The sequence below is a fragment of the Megalops cyprinoides genome, chromosome 3 (assembly GCF_013368585.1).
Source record: "Megalops cyprinoides isolate fMegCyp1 chromosome 3, fMegCyp1.pri, whole genome shotgun sequence".
Classification (NCBI taxonomy): domain Eukaryota; kingdom Metazoa; phylum Chordata; class Actinopteri; order Elopiformes; family Megalopidae; genus Megalops; species Megalops cyprinoides.
In genome coordinates, this window is record NC_050585.1 from 37518466 (window position 1) to 37536177 (window position 17712).

A 17712-nucleotide genomic window follows, 5' to 3' on the forward strand; every position below is an offset into this window, starting at 1 on the left:
CTTCAGGGAGTCTGGAACGAACCTGTACAAAGCAGAGCACATTGAGCTATACAGGTGACGTGCTGGCCACAAGCACAAGGCAGCATCTTTTAATAGCACTGGTCATATCACTTTCTGCATGGCTAGAACTATCTCATTATCTGAACTCCTTAAAGGCTAATTATTCTGCAAAGACAAGATGAAATTGTTAACAGATGAACACTGTACCATGAACAGCTTCCTGTAACATCTGGAACTATTTGCATATGCATAATCTATTTGAATGAGTCCTCATGGATGTAGAGTTTTAAATTTGTGTGTTGCACCGTGTAAGCAGACATGAGAGGAGGGCAGTAAAAATTACACAGCACCAGACTCTACATGGAAAACAACTAAATATATTTCATGTTCCATGTCAGGGTGCAAGAGATATTATAGGGATTTTCTGTATTTTTTTCTTCCCTGCCTTTGTTGGATTCACAACCAGTGAAAACATCTGGGCATAATAGCAGACCACCCTGACCACACACATTAGTATACATTAGTATACAAGTATTTTCTGTATTCTCTGGATTTCCGTGCAGATAACATGACATAATCTCTACGTACCTTCCAACTGCATGCATGCTGACATATGGCCAAGTAGCTGGTGTGATCTGTTATCTCTCTCTCTTGCTATGATACATACAGAGGTAAACTAACATTTAGGGTATGTTAGACAATTTTATCTGTTGTGTGTGCATATCTTTGTTGCCACTGCATTTAAATGATAGCTTGACCATGATAAGAGTGAACACAAAGCTCACTAACCATTCTCATCCAACCGCCAACGACTAACAGGTCATTCACCTTGAACAGATATATGTGAACCTATCCTTTTGTTTGCAAAATGGGGAATAGATGAAACGAGATAACCTGATCGATATTCACTAATCCCTCAGTTCCTGTCTGCTCCCACCAAACCACAATATGTATAAAAGCGTTGACAGCTTCCAGTGCAGCTTGTGTTTTCCTCAAGGGCACAGGCTGCAAGTATATATCTTGACCATACCCTGTCAACTGTGGGCAATTCAAAATGGCTGTTTGCATTTTCTTTGAATTTCCACAGGTATACCTGCCCTTGGGTCCATTTCCATAATGTTGCTCAATGTACCGCTATATGCCAGCTTTTAAGACAACAAGACAGAGCAGTGCTTCTCCTTTTAGAAGGGTGGGAATGGGGGTGGGGGGGGGTGGGGGTCACAGTATGACCTAACATGTGTTTTGTCTTGATTGTTGTTGCCATTCTCAAGTTCTATTTGATTGTATGTAAACTGGCAATGTTGAAATTATAAATATTAAGCATAACAGTGAATTTAGGCAATATGTTTATCTGAAATGTGTTTAAATTTTCTCATCTGAGAAATTAAATGGTTTTGTACTTAGCAATTAGCTACATTAAAACTTTAAAGAAGCATTTACCAACTGCATATTCTTTACCTTTCCCTCATTATAGAGCATCATCATTTTTGTGAGCATTTCCCAGTCACAGACTACATTAAAACTCTATTTCCAAGAGGGCAAATAATAAGGACGAACACATGTGATAATTATAGATATAGATAATAGATCGATTATATATTATAGATAAAATATTTTTGGACAAGTGAGTAACTTTTTTGGCATTTTTGTTCACTGAAAACATCTTTAGTGAAGACAACATATACTTTATAGTGTGAATGTGACATCAGATGAGGTGGCATGTGGGCAAAGATGGGAGCCTCCCTGTCTAGGACACACCACCTGCTGTCTGATCAGCACTACAGGTGCCTCAGCAGTCCATGGCTGCTGCAGCGGCAACCCTATTCACAGCATCGCTGAAGGCCCCCAGACAGTGCCAGTCCTACTCACAGCACTGCTGCAGGGCCACAGACAGTACCATCCTTACTCACAGTACTGCTGAACTCTTGAACTGTTAAACCAGCGGTTCACAGTGCAATAGTTGTACAACTATAGTTGTACATATCCATAGCCTGCACTCGGGTACACTTTATCTAATTTTCATCGTGCAATAGTTGTATATAAAACAATGCAATAGCTGTCTAACAAATTGTTGTACAGACCCACAGTCTGCATTCCTGTACACTTTAACTTACTGTGCAGTAGCTGGTAACTTATTGTACAGTATCTGTTCATATTTATTTTTTATACACCTCATTCATTCCATCCTTACACCATTCAGTGGATGCGTCCTGCACTACTCTTGTTGTTTGTCGTGCGACTACTGTTGGGTGGTATTTGTTGTTGTCACCTTGAAAATCATTGTGTGAACTCACTATGAGAGACATTGGAACCAGAGTCAAATTCCTTGAATGTGTAAAAGCATACTTGGCTAATAAAGTCTGAATCTGATTCTGCTGCAGGGCCACGGACAAGTGGCAGCCCTACTCACAGCACTGCTGCAGGGCCACGGACAAGTGGCAGCCCTACTCACAGCACTGCTGCAGGGCCACGGACAAGTGGCAGCCCTACTCACAGCACTGCTGTAGGGCCACGGGCAGTGGCAGCCCTACTCACAGGTATGGTAGCAGCTGCAGCCCACCACTAATTACTGCAGCTGCTGCTTGCTGCCCTGCTCCCATGGCTTTCTGAAAGAAGCTCTGGATGTCATCTTGTGTCCTGCTTGCCGTAAGACTGGCCTTGCTATGGTTACCATTGCAATTATACTTCCATTTAGCAGAACCTTTCCTCCTCCTCATTAGGAGGGTTTTTATTGTGGTTGTTCAGTTTTACCGACCAAGAGGTTGTTTTGTCTGCCTTTTGCCCTTACCTCAGAGCATTACATTTTGTACATTACAATATTGGCATTTAGCAGATGCTTTTATCCAGAGTGACTTACATAAATTACTTTTTTTTTATTCAATGTTATCCGTTTATACAGCTGGATATTTATTAAGGTAATTGTGGGCTAGTTGCCTTGCCCAAGAGTACAGCAGTAGCACCCCAGCAGGGAATCAAACCGGCAAAATTTTGGTTATGAGTCCTGCTTCTTAACCACTATGCTACACTGCCACCCAACCAGCAACCATTGGTTAAGTCAAAGTTCTTTTGATTGTGTTTCTTGTTACATCACTGCCTGGCACAGTGGCCACAAATGCAACAGTGAACTATGTGAGCGACGAATTTAAACTGTTATATATTTTCTTTGTATAATTATTAGCAATATATCTTTGGCCAAAACAGCATATTTGTCAATATATTGAATAATATTTCAATTTCAATATGAACTTAAGATATAGCTCTATGGAATTACTAACCAATTATTTTTTTTGATAACAAATAATACATCCATCCTGATATTGAAGTTTTAATACCACGTACAAGGCATGCTCACACTGAACTGCCACACAAAGATAACTCAAAGCCAAACAACACACAACAGTGACAAATCAGAGAAACACATAGGCTTTTATAAAAGAAATATCACAGAGATATTTCTGTGGGTCACGGCAGAGAATGCTGAGAAGACAAGTAAGGGCTTTAAAGAGAATCAATCGTCTGTGTCCAGGGCCACTGACTGAAAGGACACAATCAATCGACACAAAAGGGCTGTCTGTCATGGGCGTGAAAGGTGGTTTAATCTTAACATTCTGGACAAAACTTCGGCTTGCATACACATGCCATTCCACAAACTGTGGCCAGCACCTCCAGCTGCACCTGATTGACGGAGGACTCCGAGCAGTAATTACCGCACCTACCTACCCGTCACAACAATTCGTTCACAGCAGTTGGAGACAAAGAGCAGAAGCTGCTGCCGACTTTTCCGCACCATGGCTCTCTTCCCTTCTGCGCTGCTGACCCACCTCCTCAGTCACGCTTGCCCCGAGGGGAGGTCCCTTGCCTCCTACGCCCACTTTCTCCCTCTCTGTTGTCACCTTTGTGAGGAGCAATGACCGAGTATATGAAGGCAATGATTCAAGCTGCAATCATTTTGTTGTGGACCATACATTACCTCCCACTTGCCTACTTGAAAATGCACCAGAATCATTCTTTTTCTCCACATGAACCCAGTAGAGTGAAATTGATCCTCTTCAAGAAGCAATCCACAGCCTCCGCATCCCACAAAACATATGGAGGTTTTCCCCTTATGTCTATTTACATGCTGAAACAGTGTCTCACAAACATGGAAGTATTTATATTATACTGTTTATCCTTTGTCACAAGGATACATACAGGCTTGTACTGACTACCCTATTAAGGGTTGAAAAGACATACATGAAAAGTCATGTTCTGAATTATTAATCAAAGTGCAATACAGAGTTTGATCCCTTGATTTTAGCTTTTGACATGGAATGTATGCAATTTTGATCACAAGTAAACCCTCTGAGCAAAAGCTCCAGTCAGTTTTTGGTTATGAGCTGTAATTATTAGGATTTGCTTTTTTCAAAGTATGGTTCAATGTTGTGTCAATCTCTCAATAACTGTTCAAAAACATTTAAATTAACTCTTAAACCTACAGATTATTCAGAATGTCTACAAATTCAATTTTTGACTTTTGACTTTGTCACAAAACAGAATGAAATTAATATGTATATTCATCTCAGTATTTTAACATCAAAAATTCTTTGCACTAATGACTGCACATGATTTGTTTGTCAACTTCTTTACTAACTTCCAGCATCTAAACCCAGTACAAAGCTCCCTCCTACTGCCACACTTCTCTTTCACTTTCAGAAATTACTTTTGCAAAACTTGCTGTTATTGTCATCAGGGTAGGGTATAAAAATGTCTGTGTGTGCTTGTTTTGTGCCGTCCGCCTGTTTTGTGTCTTGCTGTGTGGAATTTCAGGTCATGCCCATTTCACCTGATTTCTAGCTATATGCTAACAGGCAGAAGTAATTCCACCAGCTTCACAGTGCATTCTGATTCAGGTCAGGCACCTCTTTCGAACATAGAAAAAATGACCTCAGGGAGCTAAAGCTCAAGTGTCCATTCATTGCTCACGCATTGAAGAATAGGTCAGTCACTTGCTGATGTCAAAGCACACATGCTTGTGGTAAGAAACAGAATTTTTTTCTGCTAATACTTTAACAATATGCATACCTATAGTAAAAAAAAAAAGTAAGGCTCTATACTGTGTTCTGTAAGGAACGACATATACATTTTAGGTGAATTTAGACTTTATATCTTAGGTAAGAGATATTGTAATATCCTTACATACATGCAGTGTCTATTCCTTGGAAAGTATGCCTACATAAGTGTACCTACTGTAAACAGGTACACAAGCATTCCTTAAAACAAACAGAAAAATGGTAAGATTGCAGGTCCATTGAATCCTGAATCTTTTGTTATCTATCCACATCATAGATAGACTGTTTATTACAGAATCAGAGAAGAAATACCTGTCTATGGCGGCGTAAGCCTAAAGAAGAATAGCAGTTCACTCCATTAGTCAAGAAGTAATACCTATGGAAAAAAAAATAATGAGTATGCTATAGATTGTGTGCTTGTGCGTGTGTGTGTGTGTGTGTGTGTGTGTGTGTGTATATATATATATATATATATATATATATATATATATATAAAAAATGAAAAATTGTCATCTAGAAAGCACATTTTCGCTGAGTTCATTCCACCATACAATTGAGGTACTGTACATATATTTTCAGTACGCTACATTTAGACAGATGCTTCTTATTATTTAAGTTTTTAATCATGATCCATTCATGTAAGTTAATGGGAAACTTCTCCAGATTGCTGAATAGTGATGTCAAACCAGGTCTGTGGGTATTTTGATGTTGTTCCACTTCTACAGAGAGCCATACACAAGTTTCAAAAAAATCTGCAAAACTTGGAACAATAACAACAACTTTGTAATATATATTGTCATAGGAGAACTCGCATCCGCAAGAGATTTTATTTTAAATTCAACAATTCATTTCTTGTTTTGTTTTTTCTCTTTTTAATATGGATTAAACAACGTTTGTCAGGGATGGTGGCCTTCTGCCAAGCTGCACAATTTACTGCTCATTTCAAATGTACTTTTGCAGCTGATTCAGCGATTGGTGGTTTACGTCCAATTTGTTTGGACTGTCTCTTAAACACAGCAATAAGGAAGGCAGTTGAGTCTCTCGCTCTCTTTTTCCTTCCTCCTTCTCTCCCTCTTTGTATAAATCCCGCCTGTCATCCAAGGCTGCGGAAGAGCTGAATCTGTCTTACTGAAGGACTGTTTGATTCTTCCCTGGGGAGGAAGCTCTGGGGTAAACCGCATCTACACGGCAGAGATGTTCAGAGACCGTCCGAGACTGCATGGCAGATTCTAATGGCCTTTTTGATACAGGCTCACACCCCATAACAATCCTACCATGAGATTTGAGATCCTTTCATGTGTTTCACGACTCCGGGCCGTCTGGGAATACAGGCCTCTGCCTGCTCTCCGTGTTTTCGAGGGTGCTATACTAGCAGCAGCACTTTTGTGTGCACATTTTCAATAGCACCGTCGTTTTCCCGCAACGGCTCCAGCCGAACAGCAACGCTCTTCTCAAGTATTCACAGAGGCGCGTACAGGATGAATACATGTTTTTAAAGTGCAAGAACAGCACTGCGTACTGTACCCGGGGAGAGAGATGAGCCACTCTGAGGAAACTCAGATGGCACCCCTACAGAATATTACTGATGTTAGAATTGTGTGCAAGCTGCAGAAACATCACCAAAGAAGAAATGCTGGTCAATGCCACTATTAACTGGGGGGGCAATGACTTCACAAAAGGCCATCCCTGTCTTTGTACTACTTTAAAACTCCTGAAAGAACTACCCATCCTTTTGACTTCCTAGAAGGAATCCTTAAATGCCTTAAAAGATATTAGCATTATATGTTTGAATATCAACCTTCCTTGAGTTAATATAAGAAAAACGTATCATTGCCAGAGGCAAAGATGGGGTAAGGGAGGAGTGGGATGCTACAGTGGATATATACAAATTTTGTATTGGCAAATGCACATGGTAAATTATTACTGAGATCAATGTTTTTTGAAGGTTTATTTAAATAATACCATACCCAGACACCTTAATAAATGGAAAGGAGGATTTTCATTTCAAATGTGGAAGCATTGCTGTCATTCTATAGCTGTTCCTTTTGCCTTAGAATCCAAAAGGAATAATGTATAATTACGGTGGAAATGTGTTTCGAAATCTATTGTTTTCCTCTTTGATGGGAGCAATTTCTATGCTTTTGCATTTTAATTGAGCTATGATTTGACCATTAGAGGAAAACAGCCTATAAAGCAATGACTCACTTATTCAATGTACAGTGCAGCCCAAGAGACCTCAGCAGGTCTGGTTTGGCTTATCCATCTGTATCTTGCATTCATTATCTCCCACTGCTAACATTAACAGGAACTATCCCGATTATTTTCTCTAACACACGACAGCGTCTGGCAGGTGAAATGTGACCTGTGGCCTGCTTAGGGTTTAGCGACCACACTTGAGCTGTGCATCCCTCTGATATTATAGACTCAAACTCACCATTAAGTCTGAACATTTCTCCACAGTTCAATCCACAGAAGACAGGGGTCATTTGGTTGTGTCAAACCACAGTGAGGCTCTGGAAACCACTTTCAGTTGATATGGTAAAAAGGTCGTAACACCCACAGTTCTGTTTTTTTTTTCTTCTCCTTTTTTATGTCTGGAATATGATTCAATGGAGCTGAAACATTTTCCAGTGTAATTGGTAACATAAAACCTGTTTTTCCATCCACTCTTATGAACTAACACACACACACACACACTTATTATCTTAAATGTGCAGTAAGTAAAACAAAACATTTAAAGTCAGGGAATGTAAGATATTTTATTCACCTTCATGCACACTTATCAAAGAGCAATGTGCAAATAAAGTTACATTTTTAGTCCTCCATTGGCTTAATTATTAAAAATCAGCCCATTGTATTTGTTTAAGCCATTTCAGTTAGCTCGGCAGCTGGTCACACCAACACACTGACTGACAATACAAACAGTAATAATAAAACATAATAACATCAATATGGATGGCAGTTTTCAGTGTATTTGATTCACGCAACTGGTTTCAGTGGTATCATTTTCAATGTCCTCATCATGTACATTGTTAACAACTGATTCATACTTTGTGATACCACTACAGTATCACCCATGCTATGCATCACAAACTGAAGTTCTTAGTATAGCATGGCTGAACACACTACACTGTAACAGTGAATGCCTCTCCTTTCATCTGAGATTTGCTAATTAAGCGATTAAAATGGCAACTAAAACTACTGTCCCAGAGGACCTTCAAAATATCCCAGTTTTATCTGTTGTAAAATTAAAACTGCATACCTCCATTAAAAGGTGCACTGAATTATGGGATGATAGTAATACCAATGTCCATCGTTATTTTGCTAACACAACGAAGTGAGTCATTTCAATTCACATCTTAACTAAAGGAGATGAATCGAAGGCAAAGGAAAACAAAGTGTAGGTTTAAAAGTTGACTTGATCAGCACCCAGTGTTTGGAAGATGGAAATGCAGTTGAGATTACGTAAAAAAGAAAACAGTCTGTTTAATCATCCATAGCTCAGCTATGTTTAAACAGGTCATCGTACAATATGATAGGCCCTGTACAACAGTGGTACATTCAAAAAAAAAAAAAAACAACGATCACTGCTGCATTTCAGAGCAGGTATCATAAACACCAGGGTAAACACAGATGACCGTTAAAATGTTTTTTGGAAAACTAGTATGAATGCTCACTGATATAATGGACAACTCACAATGGTCGCAGCATAAAAATCAACAAACATGGTTCTGTATGCGCAATTGTCACCGTTCCACCTTAGTCGCACGTGGTCTCACGTATGCCCTTTTGCATACCTGCTACAATAAGCTATGGGCGTGATGACACTCTAAACTATGAAAGTACCCCTACCTTTTATCGGGGTTTGCACAGATGGGGCATCTTATTTAAGGATTGGCTGAGACTGGTGACCGGGAGCAGACTATTTCACGCCGTGATTCGTTCATGTCGCCGAAAAAAACTTCGCTACACCAAAGTCACTGCCCTCTCCTAAAATCAAAAGCGTTTGTTGTTGCAGTCTGGAGAGTGTCTGTGCTCGATTGCTTAAGACTCACGTGAAGATGGCCGAGCCAAACATTGTAGGTCCTACGCTCAACAACCTTTTCGAAACGGATCCACAACTTAAACCATTTGAATCGGACATCCAAAGGAGGTAACGACGTTTACATTAGTTATCGGGCTAAACTCAGCATGCCAATCATGTTTCTATTTCAGTATCTGCTGAAATGTGATGTTTACGTTGGCATGCAAGTTAATGCATAAAATTGTACTCCTTTGTCGGTAGCGTTGCATAAAACGTATTTGTCACTACCGAGCACTGTATGAGAAAGTTCCCTTGACCATAACAAAGATTAATATCAGCGCAACTCTCTTTAAACGTAATGTAAAATGCGTATATGTAAGAAATAAATGTGGTCCACGGTACGGTATCGATTCTTTGTATCCCACGCCTACTTGGTAATACTTTCTAATACATATATATCCACGGACGCTAATCTGTAGTAAATCACAAGCGTAAATTTCCCATTTCCCAAGCAATAAGACATTGTCTAATTTGTGTCGCATGGCGCGACTCCGTAACCAATGGTATGCTGCCGTGATATTTACTTTCCGTTTCATTCGCCTATAGTCAGTCACACCACTCCTGTTACAGCAGAGCTGAGCGGTCACCTCCCTTCAGTGAAATGCGATACACTTGCACTGCTACTGAAATCATTTTTCTTCTACGCATTTAGCACCTGCGCATCTTGAATAGATTTAAATAATGTGAGGCGAGGTGTTTCTAAGTTATGAACCGGCTTACAGGAACGTCGTCGTGCCCAAATGCCTGGAATTTTTTAAAGCAAACTGTCAGACCTGAATTTCCCGTCCACATTCATCAATGTCTCTAGTTTAAAAGTATTTGATGAGATTATCCATGCACGAACTACTAAATCCCACCGACCCCGATCTTTAATAATTCGCGTACAACTGGTTAAAATCGGGGGTCCAGACTGGTCCAAACAAGACAGGATATTATAAAGTACGGGTTTTGCGCGTCTGTTTCTTGAATTCTTAGTGACAATATCCCCCTCTCCTGCACAAGTCTTGTCAAACACATTTGAATGGGGAAATGCTGCGGCAGCACGTCACGTCTTGTCACGAATTGATCTGCAGTTCTGATGACCGATGAGCCGTCATACAGTGACTATCTTCTTGGCTGCTGACAGCCTCTTGTAACAGAGGCGTGGCGCACACTCCATTTTAATGAGTTACGGTCAACAACAACAACAACAAAAGAATAATAATAATGAAATAATAAGAATCATTATTATTATTTTTAAATGTGTTTGTTACATGCAACTGTTACATCCCTTTTTTTAAAAACTGCATGTTAAGTTTAATGCAGGCTATGTATAGCAGTCTTGTAATGCAGCCTTTAAATCCAGGTCTTTTAACAAGGTGAACATCCTCTAAACATGTGATTTCTTGATTTATGGATCCTTGGTAGTGAATAATTGTGAAATAATTGTTGGAGATTAAGCTCAAGTGCACCTGTGGCTGAGACTTGTCTGGGGAGAGGGTGTGTCCTGACACTGTGGCTTAAGTCCCACGTGTGCTTGAACATGTCTGTCATTATTCGATGGTGACACAGGCTTTGAAATGGATCTTGAACTACTACCAGTGAACCTCTGTTCCTGCAAATTCAAAGATTGCCAACCTGTTGTCAAATAATTTGAGATTGCTTAGCCACACACTTTTAATATGCTTGGTTATTGTACCCATAGAGATAAGTACAGGTATTGTGTGCATGCTCTTACATTCTACATGTCTACAGTGAAGTCATTTGTTGCAAATGCATTCAATCATTTTTCTGTATCAGTACATTAAACTCTTTGCATTGTCACAACAGCTGTGATGATCCAACAGATTGACCCTGTCATTTGATTGGCTAACAATTTGTTTTTATGATTGTCCATTAATAGTCTAAAGCTTCTTCCTCATTGAGGTTGTTGTAAAATTACTTTTTATGCAGTCGGCAGGAAACATTTCCACAAAGTAGTTTCTGTTTGTTTCAAGTGTGTCAAGTGTTAATGAAAATGGGTACCTTGTTCTGTAGTTGTGTGCTGGATGTGTCTGAGGTTGATTTGTTCCAGTTAAGTACGTTTAATTGATACAGCCTGTAAGTGAATTCCTTCCCGGGCTTCTGGCCTCTCAGGGAGTTTCTTATTCCTTGATTATACCTGTTCCCTTCCCGACGAGGAGCGAAGACTGAGTTTCAGGGACTGTCACACTGTCTTAGTGAGATGCATTGGTGGAGGGATGCTAATTGGCGGGAAATACTGCAAATCCTGTTTTTTGGTGGGCTTGGCAGATTTCCCTGTGCTGCCAAGAGAGAGGGGAGTCGTACCTTGTTAAGAGTCACTTTAATGTCAGGTTCCTCCATCTGCCTAAATCCATTCTAAAATGGGCATGTGGTGATGTTTGTGTGTATGTGTGTGTGTGTGTGTGTGTGTGTCTGGTGTGGGAGGAGGGGGTAGTCATTACTTTGGCCTTGTCAGCACAAATCTAGCGTCAGGGATTTGGTATTCACTTCTCTTTTCTGACAATTCCCTGATTTGGGGAAATAAAAAATAACACTTCTTCACCACCCCCAACCGCCATCCCACCTTACAAACTTGATAACACTAGAGGGGAAACTACGAGATGTATTGCAATGCAGGAGGTTTATCTGTCTCAATTTTTCTAATGAGGATACATTTGGTGGGTTTTGTAGTCCAGTGTGGAAGTCTTAAACACACAGTGTGGCACACATATTTGTTTCTTGTACATTTACACTGAGTGGTAATGGCCTCTTCTTGGCTTTCATCCAAAAGCTGCTGGCTCATCAGTGTTCTAAACTGAACTCTTGCCCCATCTTTCTTTTTCTCTTGCTTTCTTGTTCTCTTTCTCCCAATACTCAGTACTGTGCAGATTCCTGTCAGGTGCTGTAGAATTACTTGTTTTTTGTGGTAAAAAAAGGCTGTAGGCTATAGTAATCTATTTCAGGCACTTTTTCCATTCCCCTGTTGGCCTTCTGCCGTTTCTCAGTTTTCTCTGATGAAATTTTCATTGTGGGAGCACAACATGTTGACTTTGGTGTGAGTGACCCTGTTTTTCTCAGTGTTCACATGACCGATACACATTTTACCCCTTGGTAAAGTGCCGGTGCTCATTCTGAACTTATGAGATCACTACTGTGGTTTAGTTGTGGAGATTTGGAAATGTCATATGCCTTGCACCCAGTGTCTGGCAACTGTAACCTGTAAATGAAATTTGATACTGTGTCATGGAGCTGTGATCATGCTCACTACAATATGGTACAGTGGTATGATACAGGATAATAATTCTCTTTAAATATATCACATGATATATCACATGATAACAAGGTTTTGGGGTAATTTGGTTTTACAGATTAATGAAATTTAGGCACATTCATTTTTGCAAATGTTCTTATACGGAGCACCTTGAAAAAATGCATTCAGTAGGCTTAGGCATGTAGCTATATAATTACTGTATCATTAGTGCCACACAAGTTTTACTACAACTTTTTTTACAACCAGTGTTAGGAGGGGAAGGGGTCCATGTGTGAGAATCCAAGATGTGATCTGAAAGGGTGAGTTTTCAGTGAATATCTGCAGAAGGATATTTGCCTTTGGCAGATTATTGTTTAAACCAGTCAGCAGAATGAATACATGTTATTTTAGGGCTATTTTTCAGCACTGTACTGACATACTTTAGCATTATATGCTGTTATATTTACTTTGCACACTGTTTAACACAGTTTTCTGTTGTTCGATGATATTGTAGTAATGTTTTTCCACATGATATTTTTATTTACTGTGTTGCCAATGGCTGTATTGTGTTTGATGTAGCTTTTCATAATAGCCTTGTAAATCACTCTGGATAAGAGCCTCTGCCAAATAACTGCATGCGTAATTAACTTAATTACAATTATTAATAGAATATTATTATTTTACAACAGGGCTTCTCTATTATTGATCATTTCACTACATGGCTCCTCCTAAAAAATAGAAATGTACAGTTTATTGTTGTTAAAATAACTTCAGATATAATGTATAGCAGCTTTTGAGCAGTACAGCACAATGTGTTTCACTAAATAACATTGTAATAATACAATGTTCAGTTCAGCTAATAGTTTGTATTCTAAAAATATAACTCAACATTTGTATGTCCATTCGTGAACAGGTTAGCTCAGGTACCATAGCAACATGTAAATCTTAATTTTACACATTTTGTAAATGGAAACTAGGTCAGAATTAAATTATCTCTTCATGTATATATCCTTTTTTGGGAATGTGGTAGATTTAGATATTTCCGATTAAATTTACACTTAACAAAGCTAATTTAATTGAGCCATTTTCTGTTTCTGATGCTTGGCTGGGTTTTGATGGCTTTGCTCCATTTGAGGGTATTTATCTCCTCCAGTTTTTCCTAATGGGAGAGGCTTCACCAGAGAATGTCAATGAGGGCAGTGGGAATAAAGACCTGTCGCTCTCTATGGTCTGTCACGGCCACTTAATCTGGGTCATGGTTTCTTTTGACAGCCTTACTCAAAAGTTACCCTTTTTTAATATCACTGTAGACACATCCTTATATCAAGGCCCATTTACAGTAGTTGTTATCATGAATGCCAAGCACTTACATCCCCACTGTATAGTATAGGGGCTGGCACTTTTAAAAGGGTGCAGGGTACTTCCAAACAAGCAGACAATAGTTGTTTGCAAGTACAAGTTTAAAGAAATACTGAACTGTTAAGTGGCTGCTAATGTTAGCTCATCCAACAATTATTTAATTTTTTAAAAGCACCAGGAACTCAGTGCACAATGATGTCAAGGTGATGTACAAAAATTTATTTTGCCCATGGCATAGAAGGGAATATTGTCACAGCTGGAATGGATATTGACCAATTGGAAACAATGAGTCGGACCTATATGTTTTATAATTCCAGATTACACACGAGTCAAGGTAGTTTGGGAATACTATCAGATCTAGCACATTACACATCTTTTTCAGGTATGGTATTTTCAGTCTCATGCTTTGTTCCCATCCAGCAAGCTTGTCATTTTTGTCTTTGACTGTCCATGAGGGGAATTGGAGTTCAATTTTATTTGGGAGAGCAGTAATTGTAGCCCTGTTTCAGTTTTAATATCTATCAGCACAGCAAATATCGCACCTCCAATGAGTTTTTACATTTATTGAGTCTTAATTAATATTCTTTTCCTCAAACATTGCTTTTTGATTAGGTGCATTTCTTTTCCAAGACGGTAACTCAGGAGACTGTATAAATACAAAGATTTAATGGGTTGGAAAAAAAATAAAGTAATATTATTTAATACATACATTTGAATAAGATGGCATGAACCAATTACAGCGATTGTGCCGTGCCGCGTTTCACCCAGCATGCACAAACAGGCTCACTGAGTTCAGTATGTATAACACGCAAACTTTTTTCATTAAAACTTAAAAACATGCAGTCATGCATGATAAATTTCAGAGTTTTCCCTTTTTCAGCCATGAAATGTCAGCGGTAAGATTAGTCTTTGTCTCAGGTAAAGGTCCAGTGCAACATCTCAAATTTCACACAAATCCAGTAAACCCTGCCAGGGCTTCAGAGCCTCTCCTCAATCTCCAGTAGTGGAAAAAATAACAAGGGATTGTATGGCTACCTACATGATACTACTTGAGCTGTGTGCTGTACCATTAGGCCAAGAATACAAGAATATTTCATGTGGATACATGGTCCCCTAACAGATGTCACACACCTTTTTAAAATGATCACGTTCATTAGTCAGCTGTTCAGCGTGTGTTCAGGCTCAACTTCTCCACATATTTAGTCCCACATTAATTATTTGAGTGAAGGGGGAGGGGGCGTGGGGGGGCAGCACAAGATCCTAAAACACAGGCCCTTTGTTGGCACAAACTGAAGTCCCCTTGCAGAGGAAAACATGAGGGTACAAGGCAAATTGTTGTTAACATACGTATGCATGATCATGGCAATATTAATCCCCTTGTCATTCCATATCAAGTCAATATAAAAATGGTTTCCTTTGAGGTCATTCTCATCTGTATGGTATCTACTCTGAAATTCCTAATTGGATCTGGTAGCTTGTGCAATGTCTAGTAATGTACAATGTCAAGTAATTAAGTTTCAGGATTTACCCAATACATCATATATCCACTACGTTTATGCTTTGCCTCAACTGGTTGTGTAAAGACCCTGCTTTCACAATTTCACAAAAATGAAATTGTCAATTCATTCAATTATTTCAGTAAAAAAGGTAAAATAAATAAAAAGTTATCCACAGAATGATTTGACTGTCTTTAATAATAGGGTGTAATGATTTTGTTTTTTTTTTTTTTCTGAAGAGGCAAATATTTAGCACCAAAATATGTAATCTGATGTAATTCCATATTCAAATATATGGGGAGATTATTCTAAATGGCAGTGGTGAGGTCAATACAGAATTTCATGTGGGGTTACCTGTTTAATCACAGAAATTTTGTAACTAGGGTGCATTGGCTTTTCAGCTCTGCCTTCACTGTGGTGTTAAACTTAATTAATCTTGAAAGTGGTCACCAAGGGAAGGTATGCGGTAGGGGACAAAACGTCAAACTGTGCGTCTTTATTTCAGTACCTGTTGGAAATTAATTCTATTGAGCTTGAACTTGTAAATCCTCATTTTACATACTGTTTCAAATCTCTTGAAACACAGGATTAAAATATACTTCCCTTGAATTGAATTAGTATGTTTTTGCTGGTAATACTGATTACACAGATGAAATGACCAGAGAGTATGATTAAAATGAAAAATAATTATTATAATTTTAATCAATTTTGAGGCGCTTTATTCATGTGTGTATATATATAAAAAATAGACGTGCCCTCTATATAATATAATTGCATGAAAGACAGCACAGTCAGGACTGTTCCAGCAATTGAGGACTATCACAGCTTCATATGTGTCTTTATATACTTTGGAACTTTTTGGCTTTACTTTTGCCAATGCCCAGTAATCTGATCAAGGCTTTGAAATAGTGGAAGAAAACACAAAATAATACAGGTGTGAGTGAGGTTGCGGAGTTTAAGTAAGAGGGCACTCCTTGCAGAGGTGTCCATGTCCTTACACTCTTGTCTCGGTCACAGACTGGTCTCTGCATGGCTTGCTCCACCCCTGCACTGAGAGTTGATTCAAACACCTGTCTTCCTGATGAAAGCAAGATATAAATTATTTTACATACAGCGCTATCGCTGTGTTGAGAAAGTTATTACTTCATCAACCGCAGAGAGCAGTGCCCCTGAGTACACACACCATTCCAGGGAATGCAAGCGTGAAAATCAGTGCTGTACACCAATCCGTGGCATCACGCTGTGCTTTGCATACTAAAACAAGACCACAGGAATTCAAACTGCTCATCAGAAAAAGAGACCTTTGAAACCTGAGGTGGTTGATTTGTTTAAAAGAAATGCATACATATGCATGGCTGAAAATGGCAAGCATAAAATCCAAGTTCGAAGTAACATTTTTCCAAATGGCAACAATCAATCCACCTAGTTGAAGGGGTTAAGGTAGATGGAAGGGGGAGTGTTGTGAATGCAGAACCCTTCTGCTACTGCTGGAGTTAGAATTTGTTTGACCTCATTTGGGAGAAAGAGTTCCATTAGTCTGGTATTTGTGCTGCTTGCTTAACCAAGAGGAAAATGGGTTTTTAAAACTAAGGTCCCTGAATGTGTTTGTGTGTGTGTGTGTGTGTGTGTGTGTGTGTGCGTGTGCACGTGCAAGTACATGAGTGCCTGTGTGCTGGTGGTGGTGGAGGGGGGCTTGTGTGTGCATGTGTATGGGTATGAGTGTGTACATACATTATCGATTCACTCTATTTCTTCTCTTCATTTTGAAATACACAAATAGACATATGCACAAAAATTTCTGGAGTTTATGTTTATGTCACGGAAGTTGTAGTACCGACCTAAAATGTACACCTTTAGAAGATGATGCCACAATGAGTCACAGTGTTTTAAGATACCCTTCAGAAAAAATTCTGACAGTAGCTGACCAACAGGAGAACAAAACATGCACAAGACATGTATTACATAAAAAAAAAGACAAAAGACTTATGAACCAGTGGGAAGCATTATGTCCAAGCAGATGTTTCCAAGCATCGCTGGAATTTTTACAGACAATTTTACATGAAGTTTGTGCTACCACTCATTTTGATGTTCTAATTTTAAGCTGCCCTCCAGAAAAGCACAGTTTGTTCTTCCTGTGCACATATTGACCAAATGCTAGGTGGACATTTTGAGAAATGGAACAACCATCTGTAGTATTTGGCTTATGTTTTTTTGGCTTATCTCCTTTTTGGTGCTGGACATGTTCAACATGTTCTTTACTGTGATGGTTAAAGGTATTTTTTGCCACCTCTTAACTTCAGCTAAGGTGGAAACAGTCATGTTTATTTCTTTATCTGTGTATCATGTTTATGTATTTATTTGTTTTCTTGTGGTATTATTAAATTGAGTCAGTAAAGGATTAGAGGCCAGGCTTTAGAAACAGGGCCAAAATGTGGTAGTTTTGGAATAAAGTGCGAATCTCGCATTCTCAACCTTTGCCAATTTTCGTTTCAT

General features: G+C 39.1%; 1 protein-coding gene across 1 annotated transcript in view; it reads left to right on the top strand.

The window, feature by feature from the left end:
* Positions 1-8869: 8869 nt before the first annotated feature.
* The window catches only part of LOC118775674 (1,4-alpha-glucan-branching enzyme-like), a 129294-nt gene continuing 120451 nt past the window's right edge, over positions 8870-17712 (top strand). Inside the window, exon 1 of the mRNA XM_036525697.1 lies at positions 8870-9201. Coding sequence (XP_036381590.1) covers positions 9110-9201 — 92 coding nt within the window. The 5' untranslated portion in view covers positions 8870-9109. The remainder of the gene's footprint in view (positions 9202-17712) is intronic.